Genomic DNA, 24,463 nt, shown 5'->3' on the forward strand with positions numbered 1-24,463 from the left:
CCGGGATTATAGGATCGAGGGTCACTTACACCAAGAGCCGGGAATGCGGAGAGGCATTCTGGTGTTCTCAAGGTCATTTCTGCAATTGCCGGCTGATCTTGCCCACTCCGGAGCAGACTGGCGTTGGGTCCTGTGCGGCCATGCCCTCTTCGTCGAAACTCTCCGGGGACGGGGCGGCGCCAGGAATGTTCTCTGCATGGTAACTCGAGGTGATCTTCAATGGACTAGACATGTCGGGACAAGCCGCTCGGAATCAGACATCCCAGCATCCCAATCCGTCCAACGCTCCTTCAAGCCATGGGATGCCACTGCACGAACATTATCCACATGTGCTTGCGTCGCGCTCACCATGCCGACCGTTTTTGTTAGCTGTGCGGAAGACGGTGTGAGCGTCGACAGGGACCCGGTTACGACGGGTTTGCGCCACTGGTGGGAGTCGATGTTGGCAAGTTTTTTGGAGGCGAGGAGCCGCGGGCGAGGAAGGCAGTTACGGGAGCCAGCATTAGCGATGACATCTGCGCATCCCACCTGGAGTTATCCACAACGGTTCCTGCGTACCCCCTTCTTCCCTACCACCGCCCCTTCCCCCTCAAATGGAAGAGTGGTAAGACCTGCCATGTCCCCAAGCTAGGCAAGCGCCGTAGTGAGGTTATGGGACCAAGGGCGCGGCTATCCCCGCGGCTATCGTTCCTGGGATCAGTCAAGTCAACGAAAAGGGATGGAGGTGCATCTCCGGGCGAGCCGCGCTGAGCCCACCACCCAACCATGGACCAGGTTACGTGATGCGGACTGCAGCGGCACGGTCTGGTCACTGAGTCGACAAGAATATCTCTGCATGTTTCTGCGGGTGCACAGAAGGCTGTGCAGATCATCTTCAAATGGTGGCTGGTGTGAACCTCGTGTCACCTCGATGATCACCGGCTGCCCGCTTTTCTCCAGGGACGAGGCCGGCCTGCAGGGTGAGGGTAGATGCAACATCGTTTGGCGGACAGGCGAAAAGAGAGATGCGCTTCCCCTCGCCTCGATTCCAAGCCAAAACGGAATGCGAGGAGGGCCTGCTGTGCAGGAGCCGTTCAGCCTTGTACCACAGCGGCAGTATGGTCACCACCGGCCAGCGAGGTAAGCCGGGCCGACTTGATCAAGAGTCGAGAAAACGGTCGCTCAAGTGGAAGATGTCCGTAGGGGATGAAAGCGGCGCTCTCTGCGGCATGTCTCATCGCACGATGTCACTGGAGGGGGGAGTGTGCAACAAGATCCCTGCCCGAATAGGGTTCGCATCTCGAAGTCCGCACCGGGCGATCGAAGGGGCATGCAGAATGGTGGGTTGGATTTGCCCGTTGCGTTGCCCATCGGACCCAGCGGACCCAGCCACGGCAGATCGAAACGGTTCCGACTGCCGGAAAATTGTCGAGCGCGATCCGGGCGGGAATCTCGCGCCCCAGTCCCGGACGGCGAGATTGAAGGGCTGTCGCAGCATTGTCCGAGCCGTTGAGATGAGACATTTCGAGACGGATACATCAACCTTGAACCCGACAACCAAGGACGGCACGGCAACAAGAGCAGCATCGACCCGGCCGAGGTAGATTTGGGACGGGTTGAACTTTGAGTCGTGGACCGACGAGTCCGGCAATGTCCCCAAGACTCCAGATGCGACGCCCGCGTGGGCTGCGGCAAGGGAGTTTCGGTCGGTTGCAACTCTGGGGAGGAGGAAATGGGGGGCGGAAGAAGCTCCTACGAGTGGCACTGGCTCACCAGGTTTTCTGGGAAGGCGGCGGGCTGCCACTGGCGAGAAAAGCCGACACAGCACCGCGGTACCGAGAAGCGCGAGAGGTGAACTGGAAGGTGCGAGGGGGGTGCAAAGGAAACAATTGGCAAGCGTCAGCTTCGATGAGACGATCTGGGCCCACCTCGTTCGATCACACCGCCAGGGTCCCTGTTGTGCCTTCCTGCTTCCTTGCCAGCTTCCATCCTGCCTGCCGGATGCGCACTGACCAAGGCGACGGAGTGCTCAACGCCATTGCCTAAAGCGGTAAGAGCGAAGCTTGACAGGAGGAGCCAAGGCAGTTGCTGCAGGGGCCAGCCCTCCACCACCACCACTTCACCTTCCTCCCCTACCAGATCCAATACTCCGGCGCTGCACTTCACGATGCACGCTCCAATTGAACCACTGGCACCGGCCATTCCGCTTTCTTACCAACGAATTGAAAGTCGAACGGACGAATTAACTCGTGTGTCTGTCCGGACCTACCTTTCTAGGTTTGCAAGTCCAATCAACCGAACAAAAAGACCTTGACGACCTGGACTCGGCTTTGGAGACTCTCAAATATAAGAAATGCGACCCGTACGCAACGGCCCCCGGTGGCCTGGTGGGACTGCCTGTCACAGCCGAACCTTAGGCCTGCAACGTCACCGCGCGACCCCCGAACACCGGTACCGAAGAGACGTCGTGGTGCCTGACCCGCCCATCGGGATCATCATTTGCGAGCCGAGACGACTGGACGAACCCGCGGCAGAGGATTCGATGCTCAAAAACAACAAGAACTATTCAAAGGAAGCCCGCAGCGAGATACTGCAGGCGGGCGTGTGAGGCCCCGGCCTCCCTGTGCCATTTCTGCCGTATCCCGTTTTTCGCGCACGCGGAACGCTCTCTTCCCAGGCTCTCCTGCGCTTCCCCTTGGTCCATGACCTGGTTGAGCGGTCTGGTGGTTCGGATTCAATATACGCTTCATTCGGCTAAATTACCTGCGTCCTCGTTGAATTGGAGGCGAGCTGCCTTCCCCATGGGACAAGTTCGATACTGAGAGCCTCGCATCTCTTGGCCCCGTCGACAGGAACCCCCCGAGTTGTCCGAGGCGCCACAGTTGTCCTCTGGCTACTGCCGTTCGGTGGCTCTCCTCATTTAACTTCCGGGTGTGGTATGTCTGGCATGCTAGGGGTCGGCCCCCTCTAGAGGGTGCCACGGTCCGGCAAACGTCAAGTGTCAAAATCGAGCCACCGGAAGCTAGGCGGACTTCCAAAGATGGGCGGGCGAGCCACAGGCAATGAACCTTCGGCCTGAAAATGACACCAGTGCAGCTCCTCCACGACGGCCACCTCGCCCCCACCGGCTCAATCCATCACGGCATCATGCACAATGGCGCCGGATGTCGTGGAGAGGAGGGAAAACGTGCCGTGATTTCAGCCCTCGCGAGCTAATTCATTGCCGGGGAGAGCTAGATGCCGCCGGTCGGGGGAGAACACCCAACGCCAGTGACGAAATGCCTCGCTTGTGTCAACCACCTGCCTTCTTGAGAAGACAGTTGCGCATCTCGAGGGCTCAGCCCATCAAAGCTGGCTTTCTCGAGCTCCATCACGCTTCCGAGGGGCCGTATCGAACATGGCATTATCTCGCGTTTCCTTGCCGATCCGAGCATCGCGGCAGATGGGCCGGGCTTCGACTGCGGTCGCTTTCCTCTTGCCATTGCCCATGTCGTAGATCCGAGCGACCGGGGCAACGGCCAGTCGCGGCTCTGGCGCAAACCTCTCCAGTGAGGCAAGGGCTTTGGTGGAACGAGCAAGCGCCAGCCTCTGGGCGTTCCGAGGAGTCAAAAACGCGCTGCATCTGTCAACCAACAGGAGCGCCAGCGCGAGGGGCCCGTCAAAGCCGTCGGTTCCAGGTTCCTGCCGCTTCGCAGCCGCCTCTCTCCACAACAAGGTTCACATTTTTCGTTTGTCATTAGGGCCCCAGGCGCGTGAGTGATGAGATGTCGCCGCCGGCAGCGAGACCGTCACGGGAGCCAAGGTGATCACATCGGAACAAGAAGCCGGCACAGTGCGGGCAGTGAGGAGTCCAGCCACCCGATTGCGCTGGTTGGTGCCGTTGATGGGCTAGCCCGGCCGTGGCCATTGTCTGTCCACTCTAGGGTTGCATTCCGCCCGGTTGGAGATGGGTCGATGGACAGTCGAGGCGAGAAGAAGTACCAGCGACTTCTCACAACTACCTGGCCCAATTCCAGGTCGCTGTGGGGCGTGGCGAGCGAGTAGTCGCAGTATCGACCGTGGTAACCAAATTTCCTCTTTACAACTATCGGATTTGGCTCAGGGGACAACAAGCCCCTTTATGTTTTGCTCGGGGGGGTTCCTACCACCAGTCCACGGGGAGGCCGAGGGATCGTCTGGGCTCCTAGCGAGACACTTGTTCATCTATGAAGGCTTCTCCTGTAGGTGAAGATATCCTAGCACTCTCAGTTGTATTGATAGGCTTTGATTGTCGATGCAAATTAAGCCAATGTCGGTGTTCTTGGTTGGCGAGGCATAGGCGGTGCGGGTAATCGGGCTTGCCGCCCGCGTAGGACACAGTTGGGTGCCAACATGCCTCGACGCAATGAAGGATGAACCACGATCCGCGGTTGGCCATGTATCAAGCCATGAGGATCAGCGTTCTCGAAAGATTGTAAAGTAGGCGAATATACAAGCCGCTATTTGTGTATACGTGCTTTCTAGGCGCAATTCCAACATCGTATGCTCGGTGCCCAACTCGTCTCGGCCCTGGGGCTTTGGGGGACAATCGAGTGATTTGGCTAGATGAAACCCGAGATTATCTCCCTTGTTGCCGTCTGGCTATGATGAAGTCGCCTGTTACTCGGTACCTTCCTTTTATACGGATGTTTCCCCGATTTACTCGTGCTGTTGAAGCCCCGGTCCTGGACAAATGCAGCGCCGAAGCCCCGGAGGGTTGAGGAAGAGCACTGGTGAACGATGATGTTGGGCAACGAGCCTTGGTTGACCGTCAACACGGCGAAGACTTGGGGAACGACGGATATGGACCGATGACGAACGGTTGAGCCTCGTGGCGATCGATGTTAAACGACGAACAACCTTTTATGTGGTGCTAAACGCCTCCGGCGCCCTTCGACAACTCGAAGACCGATCGGCGACGAGCCCGCCCGACACAACCACGCTGACGAAGCACGAGTCTACCCATCTACACATTCTCCTCGCGATGTAGCGTGCTCAACCGCCGCCTCACAGCTCCCGACCGACTTTCCCCAAGCTCCGCAAGCTCCTCGTCGCTCCGCCCCTCACCATCACGACGACGACCACCGTCGCCGGCAGCCGACCCTTCCTTCTTCCGCTCCGCCTCCTCGCCCGACTCCCCGCTAAATACATTCCCATCATCATCCAAAACCACACCACCGCCGGGCCCGCCAAACGTGCCCCCCACACTCTCCATCGTAAACGGGCTCGCCGTCGGCCCATCCAACACAGCCAGCTCCTCCGGCGTCAACCACCGCGGCAACAACAACGCCCGCGCCGGAATCAGCGCAAAGATGACCACCGGAAACCCCACAGCCGCCACCGTCTGGGTAATCGCAAACGTCGCCCCAAACCCGACCAGTTCCGCACCCACAAACGCCCACACCGCACCACGCCGTACCCCCCCATTCCCACCACCCCCTCCACCAAGCAGGGGATGCCCCGCCGGCGTCAGCGCCGCATCACGCATCAGGAATAACAACTTCGCAGTAATACCATTCGCCGCCAGCGCCTGAAAGCCCATGATGAAGAACAGCCCGGCCAACACGCCCTGCGGGATCAGGTGCAGGACGGTCAGCAGCGGGCCGGCCATGGCGACGAGGGTCAGCAGGCCCTGGGCGAGGTTGGAGGCGCGCTGTTCGACGACGCAGACGGCGCGGAAGGCGAAGCCGGTGGGGATGTGTTTGGGGTCGTCGTTACTTGGGGTGGTGTCGGGGTTGTTGTTGTTGGTGGACGTGGTGGACGTGGTGGAGGGGGAGGAGGCGGGGACGACTTCGGTGACGCAGAGGGATTCGGTGTGGAAGGGGGCTTGCGGGATGAGGCCGTTGGGGAAGGGGAGACCTAGAAGGCCGGCGATGCCGGTGGTTAGGCCCAGGAGGAAGAGGTCCCAGTGGAAACCGGCGGGTTTGCGGAGGGGGAATTCGGTGCCTTGGGCGATGAGGGAGGAGACTGCGGTTGGTTAGAGAGGTGTGGATGGATAGGTGGAAGGGGGGGGGTGGATGGGGGGATGTACCGTTGTGGTCGAACCAGAAGAGGATGGTTAGCAAGACGGCGAAGGGGATGGCGATGAAGATGTCGCCGACGGGGATGTCCCAGAAGTGGACGAACCAGCCTCGCTCCGGCACGGTTGGCATGAAGGAGATCCCCGTCGGCAGTGTCTCGAGCGGGATGTGCTTCATCTTGCCCATGTGGGCGAAGCCGGTGAAGAAGACGACGGTCAGGGGGGTGCCGTAGTCCTTGAAGAAGACGCGCACGGGGTGCTTGAACAGGCTACTCTGGCCGAGCTCGCCGCAGATGTAGGCGATGGCGAAGACGAGCAGGGCCACGACGACGGACAGATAGAACGGCTCCTCGTCGCCGAGCGTCTCGAGGATCTGGATCCCCTTTTGCAGGTAGATGAAGGCGACGTAGAAGCCAAAGATATCGCACGGGAAGCGCGTCACGTAACGCAGCCAGTTGCAGGAGTTAGTGACGGCCAGGATCCAATGGAAGACGAGGGACCATCTAGTAGCAGTCAATATCTCTCTTATGCGCGACCCTGGCTATGTGTTGCGGGTGACTTACATCCCAATCCAGCACATGAAGGCCAGGTAGTTGGTGCCAGTCGGCATCATGATGTCGTAGACGGTGCTTGGGTAGGTCAGTCCCACCACCCCGTACAGCAAAAGAAGTAAGACCAAAGACATACTAGTTAAACACGGTAATCGGCCCCGTCACACCCACAATGACCAGCGGCTGACAGGCGAGCACAGAAAAGACGACGGCGCCGAGCACTGAAGCCAGCAGCACCTCGTTGACGCCGTATTGCATACCCGTCTTGTTGAACATATCAAGCGAGAATGCCAGCGCAGGCAAGATGCTACACGACGGAGAGATTCACGATTAGCTCCCGTCACAAACGTCTCCTCGACAACAAAACGGAGGAGACAATGAAAAAAGGAGGAGACAGCGCAAGCAACAACGATGAAACCAAACCGGAAAGAAAAAGGAAAAAAAAGAACGGACTTGGCAAAAAACATATAAACAGTCGCCGGCACGACGCGGTAGTTCCACGCATCCGTCCAGTCGCTGAGGTAAAAGGGCGCCCTCTTCCGGACATCATTGACCATGCCGCGGAAGAGGTGGATCTTCCACCAGGGGTCGTGCCTCGGACCGCGATGCCGTTCCGGGGCCGGGTCCGGTCCGGTACCGGCGGCGGCGGTGTCGGCATGCTGGGAGTCGGCGTCATGCCTCGGATGGTGATGGCGGGCCTCGCCGGACGCGGGCGAGCGCACCCAGTCGCGGATGCGGAGGCCGGTGCTGGTTCTGTCGGTGCCGGAGCGGTCTTGGTTGTGATGGTGGGGGAGGCCGTCTCCGGATCCGGGGATGGAGCCGGTGGTGGGTTTTTCGGATGTTGAGGCCATCTTCTGCGGTGCGGTGTGTTGTTACTTCCCAGTTTTTCTTTCAGTTTTTGGATACGACGCGATTCATCATTGGTGCTCTTTGGCTTGGTGTTGTCTTTCCCGATGGAAATGTCTGTCGGGTCTCAATGAAAGGGATGGAAACATGAAATAAAAAAACACAAGGTTACCATCTTCCGAAAAGAATTGCAGGTTCGGATGGACCCCGTCGCCTCCCGGCAACGGCGAGGAAGAACGGGCAGAGCAGGGATAAATGGACCCACACCGGGGACGGAACCGTGTGCGAAAAGGCGGCATGGCGCCAGGCTAACACACCCGTTGGGGACAATGTGCAGATCTGGTGCCGGTTTTCCGGAGAGGGTGTGAGGTATAACAAAGGGACTGGCTCAAGTGAGTATCATGGAAATGATACCGAAGGCTGTAGACAACAGAGGCTTGTATCTTGATAGTAAAACCTTTATGGGAGGAAGCTTTGCGCGTGGCTCCGGCTTTTCCTTCAGTGGCTCAGGTTCCCGATGATGACTTTAAAGCCGGCTCCGGCCCGGACCGGGGCGGAATCGACCACGTTTGGCGTCGTGTAAGTCGAGCCAGGCAACACTCTCCAACACAGTAGTACATACTCTACACAATAGATACAATGAAAACTCGACGCCAACGGTATCGTACAACACATTTGCTGATGCGCAACTAGTCTATCCACTTCCCGCACTGCCTGCCCCCGGCTGTCGCTTGCCTTGCTGCTGCTGCTGATGATGCTAACGGAGAAAACAAGAGAGGAGGGAACCAAGAAAACAAAAGGCCTTCTTTCTAGCAGCTCGCTCTCCCCTTTTCCTCCCTGCTGCAATGCGCCATACCTAATGATACAAACATGTACGAGTTGAGTAGCTTTTATGGAGGACAGGGTCGGGGATCCGCCCGACCGACCGACCGACCGCAACGCGGGTTGCGCCTCTCTCTTGTCTTGTCACCTATCCGGCTCATTCACCCCGCTTTCGTCTTTCACCTCTTACTCTCGCCGTCAGTCGGCTTCTTCTCGTCAAACAAGGCCGGCTGCGCCTCGTCGGGCGTGTCGGTGCTCTCGGTGGGGAACGGGGGCGGGGCGCTCTTCTTGCCCTGGCGGTTGTCGAAGAACTTGGCGAACTCCTCCTTCTCGGGCCACTCGCGGGGGCCGAGCAGGCGGACGAGGTCGTCGCGGGTCAGCATCTCCTTGCGGAGCAGCTCCTCGGCGACGATGCCGATCTCCTTCTTGCGGGCGATCAGCAGGTCCTTGCACTGCTTGTAGGCCTCGTCGACGATGCGGCGGACCTCGGCGTCGATGGCCTGCGCCGTCGACTCGGCGAACGGCTTGTGCAGCTGGTTCTGGTCGTTCTCAAAGTGCAGCGGGCCCAGCTTGTCCGACATGCCCCACTGCGTCACCATGGTCGTGGCCATGCGCGTGACCTTCTTGAAGTCGTCGCTCGCCCCCGTCGTCACCGTCGGGAAGTGGAGCTCCTCCGACACGCGCCCGCCCAGCGTCATGGCCATGCGGTCCATCAGCTGGTTGGTGTTCATCAGGTAGGCGTCGCCGGCGGGCAGGTACTGCGCGTACCCGAGCGCGCCTTGCCCGCGCGGGATGATGGACACCTTCAGCAGCGGGTCGGCCCACCGGAAGAACCAGCCGCAGATGGCGTGCCCGGCCTCGTGGTAAGCCACCGTACGCTTCTCCTCCGGGCTGAGGACCAGAGACTTGCGCTCGAGACCGCCGACAACACGTTCGATGGCCTGCTCGAAGTGGATCATCTCAACGGTGGCGGCGTTGGCTCTGGCGGCTAGGGAACCGTTAGCATATAAATTAAACTAGAAAACGCAGGACAAAGGGAAGGAGAGTCATACCAATAAGCGCAGCTTCGTTCACGGCGTTGGCAATGTCAGCGCCAGCGAAGCCCGGTGTCAGAGCAGCGAGACGGCCCGTCAGGTAGTCCATGTCCTCCTTGGTCAGAATCTTCTGCAGATGCACCTTGAAGATCGACTTGCGGCCCTTCATGGTCGGCCTGTCGATGTGGATGTGCCTGTCGAAACGACCGGGCCGCATCAGAGCCTTATCCAGAATGTCGGGCCTGTTGGTGCCAGCAAGGACCACGACTTGCTCCGAGGTGTTGAAGCCGTCCATCTCCGTCAGAATCTGGTTGAGCGTGGCCTCGCGCTCGTCGTTGCCGCCGCCCTTGAACCCGCCGCCATCGGCACGAGACTTGCCAACCGCGTCGATCTCGTCAATAAAGATGATGCAGGGTGCGTTCTTGCGCGCCGTGGCGAAGAGATCCCTGACACGGGAGGCACCCACACCGACAAACATCTCGACGAACTCGGAACCGCTGACGCTGTAGAAGGGCACCTGCGACTCGCCGGCCGTCGCCTTGGCGAGGAGCGTCTTACCGGTACCGGGAGGACCAGAAAGAATGGCACCGCGGGGGATCTTGGCACCTAGCCTCTGGAACCGCTCGGGCGTCCTCAAGAAGCTGACGAACTCCATGATCTCGGTCTTAGCCTCGTCCATGCCCGCCACATCGGCGAACTTAACCTTGACCGACTGGTCGTGGTTGAACATCTTGGCCTTGCTCTTCCCGAACCCAAACATGCCGCTTGAGCCGCCGCTCATACCACCAGCCCGGCGCGACACCCAGGCGAGCAGACCGACGATCAGGATGGTCGGCCCAAACGCCATCAGGAGGTTAGCCGCCATGCCCTCCTGGGCATAGCTCACCGGTATCCTCTCGGTGCTGGGGACGCCGAGCTCCTGCTGGGCTTCGTCTAGCCTCCGCTCAAAGGCGTCGACGGAGCCGATGGAGAAGTAGTAGACGAAGTTGGGGTTTGCCGCCTGGGAGTCGGGATACATGTTCCGGACGGCATCCCGGTTGAGCTCGACCCGCACGCGCCTGTCGACCACGACGAGCTTCTCGACCAGGCCCCGGTCCAAGAAGTTCTTGCGCAGCTCCTGCCAGGTGATCTCGCGCGAGGACTCGGAGGAGAAAAACATGGTGTAGAAGGGGTACAGCAGGACGGCGCTGATGATCCACGTCACCGGGTCGGAGGCGTCGAAGCGGCGCGGCGGCGGTGGTTGGTCGGCACCCCCTTGCTTCTTTTTCTTCTGTTGGCCCGACTGCTTTTGCTGCCTTTGCTGCTTCTGCTGCTGTTGTTGTTGCCCCTGTTGCTGCTCTTGTTGCTCCCCTTCCGGTCCTTGTTGCGCACTGCTAGAACCTTGTTCCTTCTCCTCCCCCGGCCTATTCGAGGTAAAGTCCGGCGCCTTGTTTACCGAATCCCGGTCCATTGCATCGAGTTCCGACGCCATCTTGTACGCGATCTTGGGAATCTTCAAAGCATCCATCATGCCAAGCTGCCCGTTCATTTTGCGTCGCAGGATTTCCCGAAGCTCCTCCGGAACGCCGATTTCCTCGAAGCTTTTAAATATTTCCTGTATTTCACTCCGCTGGCTTTGCGACGGAAATGTTCCCATAATCTGGTCGAGTACCTGCTGTTCTTCCTTGGTCAGGCGCACGAACCCCGGGGGCGGTGGCCGTCGAGGCGCGCGGGGTTCTCGCATCCCATCGGTGGCATCGTCCTGTTTCTTCGGCGGCTGGTCTGGAGTCTCGCTCTCGTCTTCGGGTTTCGGCGAGTTGGTCGACTTGAATCTGGCGGCGAGGTGGGTTGCTGCGGGTGTGACGTGGGGAAAGCGGGCGACGCGGAATGCCGGTCGTGCTAATGGCCGTAATGGCAGTCTTGAACAGCGCGCCAGTTGGCGTGCTGAGGTGCGAAACATGATCGCTGTGGTGGTGGGAGGAAGAGGGGAGTGAGGGGTGGTTGAGGCGAGGTGCGTTGCGAATGGAGGTCGTTAAACCGAATCTAAAGGTGTCTGTCGAGATTGCGGGTCTTCTCTCAAACTTGGGTCCCGCTACAGCGTGGAAGTCTCCGAGGCACCACAGGCCACTGAAACCTTCTCTTTTTCTTCTTTTCTCTGCTCAATCCTCCTTGGCCTGTTGCCCTGCTACCGCACTCCCTGGCGATCGCTTTGTCGCCGCCGAAATCGTCAATGGCCACCGGTGGAGGGTCGGTGGTGTGTGCGTCTCGTGAGTCCGACAAGGCCGAGCCGGAAAATCCAAGCCCTGCAGCAGTCCAATGGATGACGCCCTGGTCGGCGGCGGGAAACCTGCCGCGAATTCAAGGCGCTAGTCCTTAGACGGTTAGTGCGAGGTCACGTGTTACTCAAATTCAGACCTCTTCGGCTGACTGTTCGCTCCCAACCTGCTGGGGCCGGGCAACCCATTGCACCGTGCCGGACATGTTGACTTCTTAACGCCGGTGCTGCCAACCCAGGCAGTCGAGGTTGACGTGGACGAGTTTGCAAACTACCCATTTTTACAATAACTTGACTTTAGCCCCAGGCAGGGAGTTGCCCAAAAACAAAATGCAACGCAAAAAAAGAATGAGATGTTACTTTTCGGGATATGGGGTGATATCAGTTCATAAGATGTCATTTTTAACTGACGAGATAAGCATCCCAAATACCCCAAACTATATATAGCGGTCCCAACAGGCCAAAATAACCCCGCCACGCTTCCTTCCATCCCGATCGTTAACTGACCAGCGGAATGATCTCGTCACCCTCCCCTACCTCGTCCAATCTCATCCGTGAACTCCCAGTAGAAGAGGTCATGGAATTTCCAACACAGTACGCCTAACCAAGCGCAAGATGATCAGACAAGAAATAGAAGTCGTAAATCCCTATCAAGACATATAATAAAATAACAAGATCAAGAAAAAGAAACAGAAACAAAATCCACCCAAATCAGACAAAAGATATATACCTGCGCCCCGCTATAACCGACAAGAACCGAGCCCACCCATCCATCCATCACCCGGCAACCAGTCTAGCCATACACTCTCACCCACCCACTTTCACCCACCCTCACCTCTCACTCTCACCCACCTCTCACCCACACCCACACCCCCACACACACAACCTCTCATCTCACCAACATCACCTCTGCCCCTGCCCCCGCCCATCCTGACTCCCCCCACCACCACCACTCAAATCCATATCCCCAAAATTCCCATTCTCCACGCTCGGATACGCGCCACCGCTCATCTCCGCCCAATTCCAATCCAGCGTCATCGGCAGACTAAACAAATCCTGCGGCAGCATCGGCTGCTGGAACAGCGCGGCGCCCGCGGCGCCCGCCAGTGGCGGACTGCCCAGCCCACCCGTCGTCTCCACGCCCGCCATGCCACCTCCCATATTTCCAAAGGAGGCCATGTCGGCAAAGGTGTTGTAGTCGGAGCTGTCCGGGGTGAACTCGCCGTGCCAGCCGGTCGGGGCGAGGCCCGGGGAGGGGGACTGGCTCATGGTGCCGTTCATGGGGCTGTAGCCGTTTGCGGTGGGCGGGGAGCGGCGGTCGTTGGGGGGCGGGGAGAGGTGGCCCTGGTTGTTGTTGTTGTTGTTGTTGTTGTTTGCGGCGGCGTGCATCCCGTTTGCTTGCGGGGTTGCGGAGCGCGCGGTGGTAGGTCGGGATGTGGGCGGGATCGGGTTGGGGTTGAAGGAGGGGGAGTCGGCTGCTGTGGTGGTGGTGTTGTTGGCGTTGGCTGCTGCTTTGCTCAGCGGCTGGTCCTGGTTCTTCCGCTTTCGTCGCGAGGCGTGGTCCTTCTCTGCCTTGTCGATCACGACCTTGGCGATCCGGTCAAACTCGGAGCATACGCCGAGCATGCGGTGGACGCCGCCTGTCTCCGCCTCGTGGCCAAGCATTGACAAGAAGTTGACAACCACGTTTAATAGTTTGGTGTCGGAGCGTGCCCTGGGGTCGAGGGGATTTTGCAGAATGTGCCCAAATAATGTGACAAGTGCAGACACTGGGAAATACAACACCATCCTGTCGCGAGTTAGAAGCGGAGACCAAGGAAAACAAAGAGACGGGGTCGGCTTACCAGACGCAGGAGAAGTCACCCTGGGGGATGTACTTGAGCAGAGATATCGATGCTCTGGCAGCAGAGGTACACAATGCCGCCGAAGAGAAAATGCGGGGGTTCAGTGGCCTCGCGTTGAGCCCCTGAATAGCAAAATCGGATAGGCGGCTGGTCCAGTAGCCGTGATGGATCGACATGCGGTGGATTGTGGTCAGGCAGTTGTAGTAGTTGAAGTGAAGCATGACGATGTGAAGGATCAGGGGTGTATGTGACGCTTTGATCTCGTGTTCCGGGCGGAAGTCGATCGGGATGCGGTCCTTCCAATCTTCTAGCTCCTTGTCGAGCTCCCCGATGGTGTTCAGCAACTCGCCGTCCGATTGCTTCGTTGCCTTCGTCGAGTACAATTTCGTGTACACTCTGCTTTCGACAATGGAGAGCTCGCACATAACCCGGAACAGGTTCATCTTGCCCTTCCCATCCGCCAATGGAATGTTGCCGATGCCATCCGCGGGGTCAGCATCAGGAAGTTCGACGTTCATGTCGTTGTCGTCCTGCGCAGGCGGCCTTCCCGACCGAAGACACAAATCCTTGTCTAACATGTAGGCTATCCAAAAGACCCGCTTCCGCTGCTCGATCTCAATGGGGTTGAGGTTGAACCCTGTCCCGCGCTTGTGGAGGCCGATGGTGTGCGAGAGCCGGATCGCCGTGGCGATGAGGAGGAATGACGGTTGCGGGTTCGGGGTCCCCTGCATGAAGAGAGACATGCCTAGCAGGGCCTGGACGCTGAGAAGGTCGGTGTTGCGCATCGCCAACTCGGAAAACACAGCCATGGCGTTCTTGATGTAGGCCCAGGCCTTGTCATCCTCCTCTTGCGGGACTAGGTTGCTCATCACGCGCAAGCGGTGCGCGATGGCTAGAGCCACGTTCAGGCTTGCCCACCATCCGGATCCTGTGTAGGGGTCATCCGAGTATTGCCGCTCCACCAGGTGCATAAAGGTGGGCTGGTGGAATAGTGGAAACATGCAGTTGAAGTTCTCAAAGTAGTCCTTGAGCAAGGACAGCGCCTCTGGCTTTGGGGGCAGGTCCCTGAAGACGGTGCGGCGGAAGAGGTCCCCGAAAACATCGGGCTTCCAAGCCGTCCACTTGTGATCGTCAATTGAAACATCCGAAATCATCTGCTGGAATGATGAATCCCCCATTTTCTCGTTGACCCACTGCACTCCCTTGGGCGAAAAGATAGAGAATCCCGAGGATGAACCTATGATATGTTAGTGGCCATGGGATGACATAGCAAAGGCTTAATTCGTACCGATATATCGCGTTTCCCCGTTGGTGTTGGTGACTAGTGAGCACATCATCTCTGAGAGCTCAGCAACCTCTTCTCGATCGCCATCTTGGCTGTCTTTCTCCGGAGTGACAGAGCTCATCTTATCGCTGTCTTTGGCGGGCTCGGGAGATGCCAGTGAACTATGAGGCGTTGAGGCGCGAGCCGCCTCCTGACCCGGTACTGGCGGGGGCGAGGTCGGATCGGAAACCGCCTGGGAAGCTTGCCTCGACTGCTGGTGCTTCTCGACAAGCTTCTTCTCCAGGGTTCCAAGGTCAGTGGCGCCATTGTCGTCTTCGCCGAGCAAACCTGCGCCAACAACGTTAGCGGGAGACGGCTATAAGTGATATCAAAAGACCAGGCGTACCGGATAACCTCAACAAGTGCTCCATGCGCCCCAAGCGATTCTCAAGCCCCTCAATGTACTTGGCCCTGTTTCCATTCGTAAGCCGAGAACCTGCACAAGGCAGGCAACGGGAACTCACCCCTTGGGAGGATTCCGCTTCTTTTCCACCTGCGTAAAGACACAGTCCGTCTTGTAGTTGTTGCAGTGCGTACAAGCCGGGAGCTTTCCGTCGCACTTGATCTTCTTCTTCCTGCACATATCGCATGCCTGGTAGCGTTCGGTCAGCATGTCTGCCGCCTAGGTTATGCTGTCCGAGCACAGCCGGAACCCCCTCGACTCACCCTCGCTATCCTCCTCCTCTTTGCTTCGTTTGTATCTTCCAACAACCCATGATCCCCAAACATTTGCGCGGCCATCAGGTCAGGTGGTAATTGGGGCATTTGGAGCCCATGTTCGTTGTAGCCACCGAATATCTGGGGGGGCGGGTTCATGAGTGGTGGGGGGGCGATGGGCATCTGAAAGCCCGAATGCATGTTGTGATCCATGGCGAGAAGCGGTCGAAACTATGTCGTTTCGAACGGGAATCCAAGGCTCGACGGGGAACGGTTGAAGAGATGCTGGGAGCCTTTGAGGATCAATGAGATAAGGTTATTTCGAGACCGCGGGGGGTGTGCTTGTGTAGCAGTGTAGCCGCCGACTGGAAGCTGCTATTATTACCGTCCACTCCGAGGACAGGATGGGCCGGAACCACCGGGAATAGAGGCTGAGCAGCCGTGCACAGAAAAATGACCAGGAGAGGACTTCTGGTTATCGCCGGAGCATGCTCGACGTCACAGGATGATATCGTCTGGTTGTAGGCGGTGGCAGAGCCGAGTTGTGGATGTCTAAGCGATCCTTGGTGGTCGTCAGTGTGGAGAGGCGGGCACGGTGGGAAGCCACCCCCGGGAACGGATGCAGGTGGCGATTAATTGAAGTAGGGCTGATAGGCGGCCGAGGGAATCTCAAGACGGCGAAGTTTGCTGTTTGCATCCAGGATTGATCCCAACTTTTTGTTTATTAAAATCTTAGGTCGACAGGGAACTGTAGGACGAAGACCAGACGAAAGGCGGTTGATGCGAGGAAAGTGCCCGTCGATGATGGCAGTGCTTTGACGCGTCTTATGGCGGGGCCTGGACCGGTGCCAGGCGAAGCATGTGGGGAGAGCGGACAACCGTCCGAGCGCACGGACGATCGCCCAAAATTCAGGGTGCTCACCTTTGTCCCCTTAAAGTGCTTGGTAAGCCCTTCTGGCGGGAGCAACCGGGCGATGTGTTTTGAGGATCTGATGGCCACAAGTCTTTTCTACTTTGAACTTAAGGTACATCATAGTTGGGTAACCTAGGTAGGTAGTTATCAAGCTCTAAAAACCAGTTACTACTGGACACAATGGATTATCATGTTATCTTCCCCTCTTGGTTCCTCTGACTCGAGGTATCTCCATCCCAACAGAAGCCCACCTCACCCTACCCACCTACCTCAATACCTTCATGGTCCTGCACACCCCCAAACGAACGATCTTCGGAACCAAAATCAGCGACACCCGAACCTGATGTTCAAAGCCCAGGAAAGGCAGAGCAAATCAGGCGCAGGACCAGTGTGCCTGACCCGGGCTCCGGCGTTTGGGAACGGCCAAGCGCGTGGCAGGGGTTCCAGCCTTGCAGCTTGCATCATCGGAGACAACCACCTGTTCCCATCATCGCGACTCCCGTATCAAGGATCTAGCATGGGCTGACGTCGGCCCCGAAGATGGCATGTCTCGCCGCCGCTTGGCTCGAGATCCTTTGATGCGCGCGCATGGTTTTCGGTGGAATTCCAGGGTGCAACTGAATGTTTCCAGAATTCCTTCATGCAAACCATTGCGGCCTCCAATGCTTCCATCATTGCGTCTGCTTCTTTCTCTTGTACGAGTTGGGGCCGCAGGTGGCCCCTGGGTTGTCACCGAAGTGCAGGGGTTTGTTTGTGAGACAATCTTGAAACGGACAGGGTTGGGTCGAGAGCAACCACGGCCCACCGCTGTGACGCCATCACGGAGAATGACAAATTCGGCTGGATGCCATAAACAGGGCGAAACCACACAAAAAAGACTAAAAAAAAAATGAAGAGGAAGGTAAAAAAGAAGGAAGGCAAGAAAAGAAACTGAAGAAAGGGAAGAAAAATGAATAGGAGGGGAGAGATAAAAGAAAGTGTGGCCATAGAGATAGTAGGAAAGGGTGCAAAGTAAAAGCAAAGAGAAAAAGAGCATCGTCGGCCTTTTTTTTTTATCATCCTTCATCTTCTCCATACACTTTGCCCGACACGAGAGAGTCCTACCTAGGCATAACTGAAGACACAAAAATACAATAGACTAATACCTACCTAATTGGTACCTAATCATTATCTACTATCATCATGTTAGTTCGGACATTGTGAAGAGGGTAGCGGGAAACGGTCACTCCTAGGCCGAATTCCGTCGATAAAAAAGGTTGTATAGGTCATCCCAGCCCAGGTTTGAGGCAAGCCAGTAGATACATGACAACCGGATAGCACTTTAATAAGTCGTGCAAATGCTGACCGATCAGCCAAGTGGAAAGCACAGAGTAATACCGAGTCCTCCACACAGGGCCGTCACAATTTGACATTTGGCAAAGTGAGATTTATGTTAAACGATCACGTCCTTGCAACCTTGAATTTACTCAGGTACGACCTCAGACAGCAAGCGAGCGAAAAGGGGGGAAGTGGCGAGAAGAGAGCCGACTCGGAGCTTCCTAACTTTGAGATTTTAGTTCCAGGTTTCCTTGTATGTTCCGGTCTTTAAGTATATGGTAGGAAGTTCGGGGTTGGGTCACCCATAAATTTACATCCTACCCCATACGCTATGTCATTCTTTTGACTGCGTTTCTCAGCCGTAGGACGCCTGAATCTGATCAACTACATGTACCACACGCTCGACATACATACTTGACACAAGAAACAAATTTCGAGCGCTAGCTACCGCTGCCTTGCTTACCCATGGGGCATCATCAAACCTTCCGTCAAGATTTCACAGAGAGATTCGACCCCTGCAGTAAGCTTCATTTCTAGTAAAGGTATCCGCAGCATTCCAGTGCCGGAATTATTTCCCAATATTTGCCAAATCTAGTCTCTGTGCTTCTTTTGTTATATTACTTACTACACAGTTAAGATGGCAGCGAGCCACTTATCCTGGCCACGGCTCAGTTCAAGTTAACAGAGGAACTACACTATGCTGCGAGCACACTTGAGGCCTCTCCCGGTGCGACCCGCAAGGGGCCACGGGTTGAGTAGCCGCAACCCCTCGGGTTCCTCCATGACTCTGATTCGTGTGAGAATTTAGCAAAGAAAGTGGAGGACTTATATGACATGGTTGGGGTCTAGCGGAGTTGACTTGCTTTGACCTGATGCAGAGCAGCATGACGTTTTAGCATTGAGCGAGGGTATGACTTCACGGCCGTCCGTCTTAAACTGCCGTAGGTTACATAACTACTGAGTATCCATCTAGTCTCGTTAAGTTTGGTCGTCGTTTGTGCCTCAGCTTAATCTATCTAGTTTTAATCAAGCTGTACTGTGTAATGCTTCTTTGCTGTGCCCACGTGCAGTTCCTGAGATGGACGGAGATCTTGCTCGTATGTGGTTAAGTGTTGAACCATCGGCTAAATGCCGAACTGGGCCCCGGGTTAATATATTCTAGACCACGGCGAAAGCCGGCGGTTGCATGATATTTACCCATGAGCAACCCGGCAGCTGGTCCGCAGCCATGGGGCCTTGGCGTCGAGTACCCCAGACTCTCATGCTCCCATGATTTCGGGCGGACCCCTGAATGGTTGTTTTGAGACTTGATTCCGCTCCTTTGCTCCGAAGAACAACACCTTTCCCCACACAGGGCGGAGCAACGAGATGAACAGGGACGTGTCCCGGGTCGAGAGTCTGATGCCGGGACAATGAGCCGGGATGGCTGGAATCCCACTCGATATATATAGTCAGGGCTGATGAGCTGTCTGGTCAAGCTTCTTGGCTGGCACGCACTCAGCCTTCACCGGGATTCAGACACACATCAAGATGCTCGCCGAAACTGTCATTGCCGGCCTCCTGCTGGCGTCTGGTGCGGTCGCCGCTCCGGCACCAAACCCGCTCGAGCTCATGAAGCGGGCCCCGAGCCCCGGAGTGGTCATCCAAAAGTGCAGCAACCCCGGGATGCTCGCCCTTGCGTATGATGATGGCCCATACCAGTACACTTCGCAGCTGGTGGACATCCTCGATGCGGCCGATGCTAAGGCCACCTTCTTCTGGACCGGCACTCTTTACGGCTGCATCTACAACCAGGCTGCGGCGGTGAAGAAGACATTCGCTTCCGGTCACCAGATTGCCTCGCACACATGGTGGGTGGCCCTATTTCTGATCTCCCTTTGTATACCTAGGTGCTCACACACAATAGGACCCACGGCCACATGGGCAGCATGGGCGCGTCGCAGATCCGCACCGAGATGACCAAGCTTGAGGACGCCATGGTCAACTTGATCGGCAAGAAGCCGGCCTACATTCGTCCCCCTTACCTTGACACGGGCGGCCAGTTCCTGCCGACCATGCAGTCGATGGGCTACAAGGTCATCACCAACGATGTCGACTCAGGTGACTGGAACAACCAGTCGCCGCAGCAGAGCCAGCAGGCCTTCCAGCGGGCCGGCGCCGGTGGCAACGGCCACATTTCCCTCATGCACGAGACCTACGCCGGAACCGTCAACACGCTCACCCCGTGGTTGATTAACTGGGCTAAGCAGAACAACCTCAAGCTCGTTACCGTTGGTGAGTTGAATTGGGCCTCGTTTCGTGAGAGAAATATGCTGACTCTTCACAGCCGAATGCCTGGGCGATGCCGAGGGCGCGTACCAGTCCGGAACCTTCACTCCCAACGGCCAGAACTCTTGTTAATATCGAGGCCACGGATGAAGGTTGGTGCTCTGGAACAAGTAGTACGAAAACACGTATATAGTACCTGGTTTTAGTACATAAACCATTCCAAGCAAGCCGAAACTTCATACCGTGCCCAAGTGATGCTTCTTCTGTGGTACGCAGAACCGGGTTTCCCAAACTAGTCGGTTATATAATGCAGTCGACTACCCTTGAACGAGAGCGCGTAGCTCTCTCTCGACAACCTCCAGCGGATTCCCCTTGGACACTTCAATCGCCAACTCCTTGACTCTCGCGCGGTACTTGCCCTCACTGCCCAAAACCCGATCAACAGCAGAAGCCACCGCCGCCGGGGACGGCCTCCCAGTGCGCAGGTTTATGCCAACACCGGTCCACTCAACCCGAGCAGCCACCTCGCACTTATCCTCCGTCAAGCCTGCCGCCACCATCGGCACGCCGTTGACGACGCAGTGCATGAAGCCGCCATAGCCGGCGTTGAAGACCATGACATCCGCGTATGAAAGGAGCGAGTCATACGGGAAGAAGTCGACAACATGGACGTTGTCGAGATTGACTCCCTCTTCCGGGGCAGGCAGGACTCCGGGCGGGACGGCCAGCCCCTGTTTCCCCAGCAGCGCAACGACCATCACATCTCTCCTCCCAGCCAATGCCCTGATTGTCGGGACCAACACCATGCTGTAGTCCCTCGCCAATGTACCTTGCGAAACCACCACGATTTTCGGTCTCCCTGGGCTTCCTGGCAGCCCCGGGTTCCCAACCACCTCCCGCTGCCACCAATCCGGAAACACAAACCCCGGCGGCACCACCTTACTCGGCGGCAAGCTCCCCGCAAACTTGACATGCGCCGGCAGGTCCGGCCGCGGGTATTCCAGCGCCGGATGACACAGCTGCAGCGTAGTATCATGCGCCGTGACGCTCAGATTGATCATCCACTCATCCGGCACCTCGACCCCCCCAGCCTCCCTAATCCTCTCCCGAAACCCATCATACGCTTCCCTCACCACATACTCATATAACCACTCCCTCAACAGCCCATCCCTCTCCCCCACCCCCTTCCCCTCCGCCGGCAACAACCCCAACGGAAACGGCGACACGCCCTCCCCATCCAGCATCAACGGCGTCACATTGACCCCCAAACTCCTCGGCATCGCCTCCCCCTCCTCCCACCCCCTAGTCCTCTCCGCCCCCCACTTCCACGGCAAGTACCCGAACCACATCGTCTCGCACACCACCACCACTTCCCTCCCCTTACCCACCCCGCACCTCACCGCCTCCAACGCCCGCCTCGTACTCTCCACCTGCCCATCCACCTGGCCCACAAAAAACGTCCTAAAATCCTGCACCATCCGCGGCAACCCCTCGGCATAGCGCGCCCGCTCGGCGCCCCATTGCCGGTAGGGCCCGTGCTCGAGGGTGAGGGCGTCGCAGACGGGGAAGAAGGTAGCGCCTGAGGCTTCGATGAGGTGCCGGTGCTGGGCGCCGCCGACGAAGGTTACGGGGTAGTGGTGGGCGACGAGGTGGCGGGCGATGGCGGTTAGGGGGAGGACGTGGCCGGGGGCGGTGGAGGAGGTGCAGAGGATGAGGATTGCGGGGAGGGGGGTTGTTGGGGTGGTGGTCGTGGTGGTGGACATGGTGGTGGTGTTTGGCTGGAGTGTTGTAAAGGGGTTTGGGTATGACGGTATGGTATGACAGTAGAACGGTTTGTGTTGCTCGAGGAGAGTAGTTGGCAGGGCATGGCTCGGAGCGGAGTCGAGGGGTTCGAACTGCGGGCGAGGATATAACGCAGGATGTCCGGAATGGGGCTTGGAGTGCTGCGATGCTTGGCTCCGGACTCCCCCCGACGTGATACCGGACATGCGGCAGACCGATGCGGCTCACAAAGTGCTATATGTGCCATGATTGTGTTGTTTAGCCGCCGTGTATCTGTAGCGAACCTGTGTGATGTGTGTCTGATGGTCTGGACCCGGACTTCATGGACCGTTTCTTTAATGAAGAAGGTGCCGAAGCGAGAGCTCGGGACCGATCGAGGGACCAAGAATCGAGGCAGACTCGGAATGAGCCAAGTTGTTGTGAGTACACTAGGCAATGGTACATATACCACGTTGAAGTTGTCTGTTGATGCGAAATCTTTAACTGTGTGCTAGCCAGGTAAACCTAATAAATGACGAGTAGCCAGAGGGCCCGGCCAGCGGATCAGGACTGACAGCAGCCATCTAGACACGAATATAACCAAAAAACATATCGCTGGGGTTGGCGAACCAAAACGAAGGGGGATTGCAATGACAGGGGAGGAAAAAGGCAAAAACAAATCAACGACAACTACAAGATTCGAACTTGTGAGGGCGAACCCAACAGATACCGTGAACGTGGAAATTCAAGTCTGTCGCCTTAACCACTCGGCCAAGTTGTCATTAAAAAGTTATTGGTGATACTTTCGACTAAGAAGGCAGCAGTGGTAGGCGTGACAGCAAAACAGGGGTAGCACGGAACAGCGAGCATTCTCTCCCAGCAGATAGGTAACCCGGTGTTGTAATCACCAAGCAGTCTTCAGGTTCGGTAAGATTCGCAAGCCAAGTGCAAAGGCCAAAGCTACACAGTAAGGATAACCAATCGGAGGCCGGGGTAGACTGGAATCCTCCTCATAAGTCTTCCACAAGCGACGCACCCCGATCATCCCTCTCCAACGAGGCAGGCTAACGCCGCCTCCAGCACGTTGGCATACTGCCGCCGATACGTCGCCGCAAGCCTCTGATTTGCAGTCCGGGCCGGCGGCAGCCTCCCCTCCTGCATCTCCTCCTCCTCCGCCTCCTCCTCCTCGTCATCGGCCACCAGCCCAACCTGCATCAACCTCTCATAATCATCCTGCACCTTCCTCCCCAGCAACCCCCTCATCGTCTCCACTAACTCGGCCGTCTGAACCGGGGCGACCGTCGTGGCCAAGTCATCCAGCAGCGCGGGCTCGAAGTGGGCAAAGCACGGGGACGCGGCCAGGTCGGTGCCGCCGCGCGGGATGGTGCGGCGCTGCCGGCACACGACGGAGCTGCGGTGGCGCACGGGCCGCAGCGAGATGAGGAAGCTCTCGGGGGCCTCGGGCTCGCCATCATGACCGTCCTCATCATCATCCTCATCATCCGCATCATCCTCGGGCGAGCAGTGCCTGCTGCGCGGTTGTGTGCTCGGGCGCGGGCGGGCGCTCCGGCGCACGTGCACGTAGTCGTTGTGCAGGGCCTCGGTGGGGGGCAGGATGAAGCCGTAGCCGAGGAGCAGCTCGCTGTTGGTCTTGGGGCCGTAGTTGTTGAAGACCTGCGCGCCGGGCGGGTAGCTGTCCCCGCACACGAGCGTGCAGGTGGCTTCGGGGGAGCTGGTTTCCCACGTGTAGTGGGCCGTTGGGGAGTGGTTGGCGATGTCGAGCAGGGGCTGGAGCATGGAGAAGTCGTCGAGCTGGATGCCTTGTGGGAGAAGGGTGGAGACGTGCTGCTTTGCGGTGTCTGAGAGGATGAGGGAGGGCCGGAAACTGCGGCTGGTGAAGATGGCGAAGGCCCATTTGTACATCAAGGAGGTGTAGGCTGCAACCTCTGGGAAGCCTTCGTTTTTTAGGAGCTTCCGGGCTTCCTTAAACTCCTTCTTGACGTTGGCCTGCATCTCTTGGATGGCGACATGGGCGTTGGTGCCTTCCAGATATGCGATGTCATCGTCGGGCCAGAATGCCGGCAGAAGCCAGCCGCTGATTTGGTCTGGAGAGGGTAGCGTTGCGAGGTAAGGCCACCAGAATGAGTTCTTGCCCTTGAGGTACTCCTTGATCAGAAAGAAGCGACCGAGCACATGGGGCGGGACGGATTGCGTGAAGCCGGGAGGGAAGGCCCCGTTCTGCGATTTCGTTGACTGGGAGTTAGTAGCATCGAGGATGGGGCCGTCGACGAGCGCGTTCAGGTATCCAAGGGTTGTCGCTACGGGGCAGGTGACGGCGCTGAAACCCGGCTGCAGGGCCTCACCGGCTGATGGTTTGACGCGGAGGGAATATTTGGTGACCTCGTCGTTGTAGATCTCGAGTGACGGATGCAGTTTTCCGCCGTGTTTCTCGGACCATTCAACGAGCGAGTAGAAGCGGGTTTGCTCGGATGGTTTCATCTTCAATTTGCACTGATTTGGAAGGAGGCTTGTCGGGAATAAGAGGCGCGCACCCGATGCGCAGATTTGGTGTTCTGATGAAAGGGATTAGCCAACCACAGATAATTGTGCGTTGGGGCACTGTAACGACAACTGCCGCAGAGGTCCCCGGCTTGGCGATACCGGCCCGATTCTTGGCTCGGCCCCACATAATTGAGCGGAGCGGAGCCGGCGCCACCCGAGAGAAAATCGAGATAATCGCCGAGTTGTACCGGTGAGCTTCATTTTCCGAGTTATTGCTCGATGTTTGAAGTATGGCTATTTTACAATGTTTATTGAATTTCCCAAGTCATTCCTCTTTTCGGCCCCTCATTTTTT

The 24,463-nt window shown here is 57.5% G+C and overlaps 9 protein-coding genes and 1 non-coding gene across 10 annotated transcripts; 3 read left to right on the forward strand and 7 right to left on the reverse strand.

Annotated features, from left to right (window-relative positions):
• On the forward strand, nucleotides 1–818 carry B0H64DRAFT_100049 (uncharacterized protein). The gene has a single exon (XM_062797637.1). The coding sequence runs from the start codon at nucleotides 44–46 to the stop codon at nucleotides 629–631; it is 588 nt and encodes a 195-aa protein (XP_062662938.1). The 5' UTR covers nucleotides 1–43; the 3' UTR covers nucleotides 632–818.
• A 1,793-nt stretch (nucleotides 819–2,611) lies between these two features.
• On the forward strand, nucleotides 2,612–3,822 carry B0H64DRAFT_100125 (uncharacterized protein). The gene has a single exon (XM_062797638.1). It carries the CDS (start codon nucleotides 3,042–3,044, stop codon nucleotides 3,717–3,719), a length of 678 nt encoding a protein of 225 aa, XP_062662939.1. The 5' UTR covers nucleotides 2,612–3,041; the 3' UTR covers nucleotides 3,720–3,822.
• Nucleotides 3,823–4,585: 763 nt separating this feature from the next.
• Nucleotides 4,586–7,515, reverse strand: B0H64DRAFT_100164 (HCO3 transporter family-domain-containing protein). The gene is made up of 5 exons (XM_062797640.1): nucleotides 7,021–7,515; nucleotides 6,704–6,874; nucleotides 6,580–6,645; nucleotides 6,029–6,519; nucleotides 4,586–5,964 (listed from the first exon to the last, which is right to left on the reverse strand). Exons 1-5 carry the CDS (start codon nucleotides 7,416–7,418, stop codon nucleotides 4,964–4,966), a joined length of 2,127 nt encoding a protein of 708 aa, XP_062662940.1. The 5' UTR covers nucleotides 7,419–7,515; the 3' UTR covers nucleotides 4,586–4,963.
• Nucleotides 7,516–8,097: 582 nt separating this feature from the next.
• On the reverse strand, nucleotides 8,098–11,501 carry B0H64DRAFT_100162 (peptidase family M41-domain-containing protein). The gene is made up of 2 exons (XM_062797639.1): nucleotides 9,288–11,501; nucleotides 8,098–9,223 (listed from the first exon to the last, which is right to left on the reverse strand). Exons 1-2 carry the CDS (start codon nucleotides 11,206–11,208, stop codon nucleotides 8,415–8,417), a joined length of 2,730 nt encoding a protein of 909 aa, XP_062662941.1. The 5' UTR covers nucleotides 11,209–11,501; the 3' UTR covers nucleotides 8,098–8,414.
• Nucleotides 11,502–12,388: 887 nt separating this feature from the next.
• On the reverse strand, nucleotides 12,389–15,692 carry B0H64DRAFT_100022 (fungal-specific transcription factor domain-containing protein). Its single transcript, XM_062797636.1, has 6 exons — nucleotides 15,358–15,692; nucleotides 15,156–15,283; nucleotides 15,038–15,102; nucleotides 14,656–14,979; nucleotides 13,368–14,604; nucleotides 12,389–13,312 (listed from the first exon to the last, which is right to left on the reverse strand). The coding sequence occupies exons 1-6, from the start codon at nucleotides 15,559–15,561 to the stop codon at nucleotides 12,427–12,429; spliced, it is 2,844 nt and encodes a 947-aa protein (XP_062662942.1). The 5' UTR covers nucleotides 15,562–15,692; the 3' UTR covers nucleotides 12,389–12,426.
• Nucleotides 15,693–16,396: 704 nt separating this feature from the next.
• B0H64DRAFT_100020 (uncharacterized protein) lies at nucleotides 16,397–17,498 on the reverse strand. The gene has a single exon (XM_062797635.1). It carries the CDS (start codon nucleotides 17,334–17,336, stop codon nucleotides 16,749–16,751), a length of 588 nt encoding a protein of 195 aa, XP_062662943.1. The 5' UTR covers nucleotides 17,337–17,498; the 3' UTR covers nucleotides 16,397–16,748.
• A 1,287-nt stretch (nucleotides 17,499–18,785) lies between these two features.
• B0H64DRAFT_472565 (carbohydrate esterase family 4 protein) lies at nucleotides 18,786–20,040 on the forward strand. The gene is made up of 3 exons (XM_062807942.1): nucleotides 18,786–19,428; nucleotides 19,485–19,852; nucleotides 19,905–20,040. Exons 1-3 carry the CDS (start codon nucleotides 19,109–19,111, stop codon nucleotides 19,976–19,978), a joined length of 762 nt encoding a protein of 253 aa, XP_062662944.1. The 5' UTR covers nucleotides 18,786–19,108; the 3' UTR covers nucleotides 19,979–20,040.
• Nucleotides 20,041–21,609, reverse strand: B0H64DRAFT_355541 (glycosyltransferase family 1 protein; the record flags this gene model as incomplete). The annotated part of the gene is made up of 1 exon (XM_062801559.1): nucleotides 20,041–21,609. One exon carries the CDS (start codon nucleotides 21,607–21,609, stop codon nucleotides 20,164–20,166), a length of 1,446 nt encoding a protein of 481 aa, XP_062662945.1. The 3' UTR covers nucleotides 20,041–20,163.
• A 682-nt stretch (nucleotides 21,610–22,291) lies between these two features.
• B0H64DRAFT_t32 lies at nucleotides 22,292–22,388 on the reverse strand. The gene has a single exon. It is a non-coding gene; the product is annotated as a tRNA-Ser (tRNA).
• A 66-nt stretch (nucleotides 22,389–22,454) lies between these two features.
• Nucleotides 22,455–24,284, reverse strand: B0H64DRAFT_388451 (uncharacterized protein). The gene has a single exon (XM_062803268.1). The coding sequence runs from the start codon at nucleotides 24,104–24,106 to the stop codon at nucleotides 22,649–22,651; it is 1,458 nt and encodes a 485-aa protein (XP_062662946.1). The 5' UTR covers nucleotides 24,107–24,284; the 3' UTR covers nucleotides 22,455–22,648.
• Nucleotides 24,285–24,463: the final 179 nt, after the last annotated feature.

Source organism: Chaetomium fimeti, assembly GCF_033439085.1.
Source record: "Chaetomium fimeti strain CBS 168.71 chromosome Unknown B0H64scaffold_2, whole genome shotgun sequence".
Taxonomy (NCBI): Eukaryota; Fungi; Ascomycota; class Sordariomycetes; order Sordariales; family Chaetomiaceae; genus Chaetomium; species Chaetomium fimeti.